At 33.3% G+C, this 7645-nt stretch overlaps 1 protein-coding gene across 1 annotated transcript; it reads right to left on the reverse strand.

Annotated features, from left to right (window-relative positions):
* Positions 1–2307: 2307 nt before the first annotated feature.
* On the reverse strand, positions 2308–6384 carry LOC144855221 (uncharacterized). Its single transcript, XM_078713030.1, has 7 exons — positions 6248–6384; positions 6080–6113; positions 5353–5529; positions 5102–5128; positions 3696–3728; positions 2894–2980; positions 2308–2462 (listed from the first exon to the last, which is right to left on the reverse strand). Exons 1-7 carry the CDS (start codon positions 6332–6334, stop codon positions 2308–2310), a joined length of 600 nt encoding a protein of 199 aa, XP_078569156.1. The 5' UTR covers positions 6335–6384.
* Between the last annotated feature and the right edge of the window lie 1261 nt (positions 6385–7645).

The raw sequence follows: 7645 nt of genomic DNA on the forward strand, positions 1-7645 counted from the left end.
GTGATCCATCCAGCATTTGCTGATCATTTGGGACCCTCAGAACAGATACAATATACAAAAAACAACAAGAACAGAAAGTAAAAGAAAAAAATAAAATTAATTACATAAGACTAAAAATAATAAGAAAATTTGAAAAATAGAAAATAACTGAAATGTTAAATTAAGCAAAATATAAAATGTATATATATAAATAAAAATTTAGATCTGCTATTTTACAATAAACATCAGGAAAAGGATTACATAGTTTTGAGAAAAGTCATAAGTCTAGTTTTGAAAGAGGAAAAGGATAAGGAATTGCGGATAGATAGAGGAAGATCATTATAGAAATGAGGGGCCTTGTAACTGAAAGAGAGTTTGAAATTTCAAGAGTAGGTTTAGGAATGTGAAGATTTCCTTTTGAGATTTGACGAGTGGTCATTCTCCCATGTTGTTCTACATGTTGTAATGAATAGCAGATCTTTATCTTGTGCAATCAGTTCTTTTATTTTCTTTCTATGATTTGGATAAGTTGATCTTAAGCTCTGTCTACACTACCAAACTAGTGTGGTGTGCCTATGATGGTAGTGAAATGACATCATCATGTCCATTTATTATGTGGGCACATCACATAAAGTGTGATAGTGTAAGCGTCAGATTATCGCATGCGTATTCATGGTTCCATCTTCCAAATCCCTCTTGCGACGAATCCTAGTTTCTTAAATTTGTCATTCAGTGAGTTTCTACTTTGTTTTCTAAAAAAAATATGCGCAACCAATGAGAGCTCAGGAACTGAGTTATGACGCGTTTATTAATGCAAATAGAAAAGCTCAGCATCTCAATTTGATAATTTATTTAGTTTTGATTATAATTTTCTTAACCACAAAAATCGGAGCGCAAACCAATTTAAATAATATTCTGTTTACTTGTCCAACACTCTGGGATAATGGTAGTTCACGTTCACATCAAAAGTGCCTTATAAATTACAATATTTTATATTTTACTCTTTCGGTCTCCATTACAGCTTTTGTCCTGTCTCCACTCTCGTGTTGTCCTGTTTTTTGATGAGCTGCCTCTCATATCAAAATGATTGCTTTGTTGGCTCGGCCCTCTTAATTACTCAAATGATTGTGCTGTATTTATGAAGATATTTTATATGAATTTACAGTTCTGATGATGAGAATAGATTTTTTAAACTGTCACGTAATTTCAAGACGGTTTTCATTTTCATTAAATACCTTTGATTTTGATTCTCACTCGTAATTTCGGTGGTATTATACATGATTTATCTAAGAAATATATGTTACTTTTGACCATAGATTTAACAGGTAGGACACATAACATAATTTTGTCTATAGGCCTATTCAATAATGGTACAATTAGTGTCTTACATATCAAATATGTTTTAGGTCGTCTCAAGTTATTACGACACCTCTCTTCAGTGATGACAAGGTACTTTTTCTCGTTTAGTTTCTTTTGAACAAACGTTTTAACCTAAACTGTACACATTATTAACCGATCTTCACAACACGAGTAAAAAATCATTATGTGTGTGCTCATTTTTTCTGAGCGTGCGCAGAATAACATTTATTATATAGACAGCTGCGTGAAAACGAGGTTGTTATTTACATCCCAGAAGTTCTGGTTGTACTGAATAACAAATAGCGAGCTTTTGGACGGTACAGGAGGAGACGGTACTATACGAAATAATAATCTGCGCATGCGTAGAAGTCCTAGCGCTATACACCATTCCGTTGGGGACTGTATTGGTCCCGTAATCTTCCTGTCACAGACACGACGTAGACGATCGATCGTACAACGACCAAACTCATCCACTCTGTCCCGATTGCTGCTACCAAACAGGAATTTCAAAATTATTTTCATCATCGTCAGCGTTACCGTTGTCATGTCATATGATTGTCACCCAATTATCATTATCATCATCCGTCACCAGAAGACGAAAGTTTGTTGAATGACACCGTAGGCCTAAATTAGTTCAGTAGTTACTAGAAAGAACTTTAATCTCCGGCTCACAACAAAATAATAACAGTTGTTTTTGGAAAAGGAAAAACAATGAACACAACCTAAAACACATTTGCTTGCAATATTTTTATTATTATATTTTTAAAAAATAGAAAGTTTTTCAGGTTTATGAGTGATAAAACACACTTACAAATCATGAATTGATAATATTTTGCTTGTTCACCACTAATCATTATACTAATAAAATATTGTGTAGCTTCCCGTCACCAAATATATTAAAACAATGCATAGATATTATGATCAAAGCATTTTCTTTCCATCAAGCCTTCAATAATTTTCCTTTCTTATCTAGATGTTTCTTTTTTTGAAAGCCTCTTTGAAACCTTTCAGCTGCTGTTTCTTTTCTTTAGCCATCGATTTCTTGCTAGCCATTGCTTTAGGTCTAGCAGCCATCAGCTTCTTTTTGGCCATTACCCGCTTAGCAGTAGCAGCAGTCTTCTCATCTATTTCAGATAATAAGGTAGATTGTAATATATTATTGATTTAATTAATATTAAATAATAGGCATTCCTGTAACCCTGTAAAGCGTGGTTCCTACTAGAGCGCATCGCTGCGACGTATCGACGCAAAGTGATGGAATGCGTAATCACAAGTGGGAACCGACGACGCAATAGTGCTGCAAACATCGCAGGTTTGATTTCACGCAGGCGGGGGCAAACACAATTATTAGAAGGGCATTTGCTTACGTTGCGTAGATTTCGATACGTTGCGTCGCTAGTGGGAACCAAGCTTAAAGGTGGAACCCTTACCAGGTCCTCTTCCTCGCATGCGTATAAACAAAAACAGGGAAAAAGAATAATACTCCTCCATTGTTTCTGTTTGTCCATCTATGGGCGATTTATGATGATTTATTTTAAACAAAGTAATGTCTTACCAATATCTTCTTCAGTCTCTTCTCCCGCTTCATCTTCACCAGCCTGTCCTTCTCCACATGCAAGTCCATCTCCTGCACTGAGGATATCTTTTATTCCAAAAAGTTAAACAAATACAATAACTATCATATTATGAATAACAATATGCATTAATCTTTATTTCTCTTGTTTGGATTATGTATGTAATTCCCGAAGATAATGAGGAGTAATCTATGATAATCTAATAATCTATATATATCTATATATTTATAATCTATGGCTACAATAACTGATGTATTCTATTGTCTTCTTAATTTGCCCCTGTACTGGAAATTTGAAACTGTTAATCATAATAATGTTAATATTGCATAGAATGCCTTATTTTAGTATTGTAATTCTACGTTGTATAAACAAGCTTTCATTTAATTTACATTGAAATGCATTCATTCTCTTTATTTTTAGCAACAAAAAAACAAGCAAAAATAAATATGAAGTTATGAAAATGCAACCTTCTTTGCAAAAAGTATAACAATCAATAATAAATATATTTATTATAGCAATAAAACACACACAAAAGCCAGCCACAATACACTCAAATTTAATATTATAAGATGCCTTAAAATGTTAAGTTATATACTCTTCAAGTAAATATAATCAATCAGTTTAACAAGAAGTTTCTCTAAAATTTATTATACGGATATCAATATGGAATTGAATTTGTAATAATTATATTCATGCTCGTCAAAGGGTGTCTCCATGTCACTGGAAAAAAAACATTAATACTTGATGTTAAAAAAAAGTAAACAAAAATAAAAGCATACGTACCATTCGCGCCGTTGACAATTGTATTCCTCCATTCTTTAAAAAATAAAAACAGTTTATTCATCTTGTGAAAAGCTCAATATCATTATGAAATAGGCATAGGCCTAATATAATTTTAATTTAAAAGAAAACATCTTTATATATTACTTTATATATATATATATATATCTTTATATATTGAGGAGGTAAACGTTTCGGTTTGCGACGACCAATGACCCAACTAGGTCAGGTCAAACGATGTCGCCTGGACTTAAACACCGTCAAAACTGTGTTCAGGTAGGAGGAGCGAAACCCGTCCCAATATCCCCGCAGAATGAATTGACATGACGGACGTTTTATACTTGAAAACGCTCCATTGGCCATCGTTATTATGTGATTTAAATTTTAATTTCAGCTTTTTTTTTATTGTGATTTTTCCAAAACTTTTATTTCATCAATTATGATCAGCATTGTCTCATCCATTATGATGTTTACATTATTACATCATCTAATGCATATTAACTTACTTTAACTATGGTTTGTAGATCTACATAGCATAACCGAAGCCATCAAGTTATGTATTAGGCTTAATTTAACGACCGACCGACCAACCGACTGACATAGTGAGCTGTAGACTAAAAACTTCATATGAACCTTATTAAATCTTCAGCTTTAGGCCCTACAGCAATAATTAACCATTTGCATAGCACGACTACGTTGTGGTACGATGATGTTTTAGAAGGAATTTCCCATCAACGAAAACACTACCCGAAGAGAATCTACTGAAGTGTATAGCTCGATGTCAGACAGCAACTTTTGCTGTACATTAATATAGGTATGGTCGCTTATGCGATATCTAAATTCAGCCAATTCTCAGTACTGTATCTATTTCCGACTAAATTAGGCCTATTCTTCTCACCAACATACACTGCTAAATGGTGGGGCTGAGGTCTTCTGTCTGGCACCTCCAAATCTGTCACATTATTCATAAAAAACAAATGGAATGATATGCCTACTGGTAATGGTTTTTAGAGGATTGCCAAGTAGAACCTTTTTTACGCACACAGTATCGTGTGCAACGTTACGTGCAATGAATTACAACGAAACAATGGTAACATTTGAGAAAATTACACATGCTGACTGGAAATGGTACTCATAATCAACACTACAGAATACAAATAACAAAATTCTGGGGTTTTCTGTAAAAAAAGTGAGGGAGACCATGAGAGAACATGTTCACGCCACAAAACACCCCCTTCCCTCCCCAGAACCTCCCCACCGTTGGCCTAATACACTTCCATAAGCGTTCGGAGTATGTATATTGAACCTAATAGATGGAGTTACACTGGCATGCACATTTAATGGGCGTTTAAGACGTTAATTTTCTTTCGTGACTTTTAGTATTATTCACAACAATACCTAATACCTACCACATTCTTCTTCCCAGCCAGCAGCATCTAGAGAACAACAAAACAAAGACAAAAAACATTACTCGTTAAATTATTCAAAACACTGGTTAAAGCTGTGAACAGTATTAATTTCTGGCAGAAGAAACAGTTTTAGACTACTACACACCAAGAAATAATTCTTTGGTATGAGCAATTAAAATATATATATATATTGGTTCGAGTTTCATGCAAATTCATCTTTAAACCATGGAACAATTCATGTTTAAACTTACTTCCTTGACATTTGATATCATAACACGCCCCCGTAGCAAAAATATAAAAAAACCAGTCATTGGCTTCATCTTCATCATTACAACACGTATTTTCAGGTGTTTCATAATATTCACATGCATTTGGCATACAATCGACTGGATAATCGTTATTGTCTTCGTCAAATACATTACACATGCCTTGGATAAAAAGTAAACTTGCTTGTTAAGTTTTTGTATTTATTACATCATCACCATCTTTGTCGTCATCAGCAGCATCATTTTCACCATCATCATTATCATCATCATCATTATTATAATATATAGGCCTACTAGCATTTACCCGTCCAATGGACGAAAGATAACTAACTAACTAATATACCCAAATCTATATAAATAGATATATAGTGCCGAGAGACATTAATTATATTAGAAGGAAGATAAAGTTAATAGGCATACTCTTGTATTCTTTATACTGTATAATTTCAGTGTCTATTTTGTTTAATTCTACAAGCAAGCAATTTTGTATCTGTATCTTTGTGCTTGTTTTGTTAGTGAAAATATATTAAAATAATAGACGTTTATTATTTTATTGATTAATATTACTATATATACATATATAAATTAATCTCAGCTTTTGCAATACCTTCATTGTATGCAATGTTTCCGATGTCTAGCAAGTTTTATATTAATGAAATTCAACAGCGATCAAGATCATTACGATTATTATTAGATTCAGTTTACTACTTACATTCAACAATACACAATTGTTCATACGAGAGGCCCTGAACAAAAAAAGGAAAACATTAATAAAATGTAGCAGTAATCAACCTTGTGGATGATGACTATAGTAAGTATAGGCTCTATACAATGGTTCATGTGAGTAATGAAAAAGATAATTATAAGAACTTAAGCCTACCTCCTCCTCCTTTTTAGCAAAAGTCTTTGCTTCGGCGAGAGTAGCAAAAACTGCCACAGCCAAGATCATTACTGCAAGTCGGTTCATCTTCACTCTTTTCTTAAGGTACGTTTGCTGGCTTTACAACAAATGAATACAAGTTTACATATCAGTCATTTATATATAGCAACATAGCAACGTAGTCCATTTTACCTCCTACAAAATAGAACAGCGAAAGTTATTATTATGCTTCAATACACAGTAAAACAAAATAGAGATTTGATCAGGCTACTGTCTACATTGCTTAGGCCTAATTGCCCGTGTAACGCTTTATTCTCAAAAAGGCATTGAAGACCGTCTACAATACAACATTATAAAAATGCTGGGCAGGGGCAGCTTACATCGCTGTAACCAAATAAGGGGAAAGTATTCCTCGTATAAGATATAAACAATTTTGATAAATTGTAAAAGTATCATAAAGTTCTTTATATTACAAATGCTTTTTTATTTTATGTTAAGCCCTAGTATAATAAAGTATTAATCAATTGGGCCACCATGTGTAAAGAATAGGCCTACCTCTTAACCACTATGAGAATTATGTCTACCTAAACATAGTACCTGTTTTCTTAAATCTTAAATCGTTTGATGCTTTGAAAGAATTTTTTTCGGATAATTTGACAATGATCGTTATATAAATGTTGTCTTTCGGGCCTGATGAAAGAAAACAACCGAGTTTATTTAAGCGTGGTTCCCACTAGCGACGCAACGCAATATTGACGTATTGACGCAAAGTGCTGTGTTGCGTAGTCAAAAGTGAACCGACGACGCAACAGTTCGGCAAACATCGGTTTGATTTCACGCAGGCGGGGGCAAATACAAGTATTTGAAGGTCATTTTCTTACGTTGCGTAGGTTGCGTTACGTTGCGTCGCTAGTGAGAACCAAGCTTTACGAATGTTGTATACTAATAGTACAGTAATTCCAAAGGGAAGAGACTGACTGCCAGTCAAACAAATCTTCTTTTATTTTTACCTGTCAAAAAAAATATGTTCCAAGCTTTTCTGTCTTGGATTTTAAACTACAGTATGTTCACACTTTTCATTTCATTTCAAAAGACATTTATTTTCCTCCATAGCAATACAGTACAAAATAATAAACAAAAATGGTAAGGAATATAAAAAATGAAATAGATGTTTGTTGGATAAAACAACAGAAAAGTGAATTTAAGAAAATTGGCTATGGAGGAAGGCATAATCCCGAGAAGATGAGGAAATCTTGTGCTGGGTATGCCTATGCAAATAAAATGGATAATTGAATAAGAGTGGAAATAAAGAGAAACAAACAAGACAAAAAAACGCACAGAAAAGGAAAAAAAAAAAATAAATAAATAAATTAATTAATTAATTAAAAAAAAAAAAAT

Source organism: Antedon bifida, chromosome 11 (assembly GCF_963402885.1).
Source record: "Antedon bifida chromosome 11, ecAntBifi1.1, whole genome shotgun sequence".
NCBI classification, from domain to species: Eukaryota; Metazoa; Echinodermata; class Crinoidea; order Comatulida; family Antedonidae; genus Antedon; species Antedon bifida.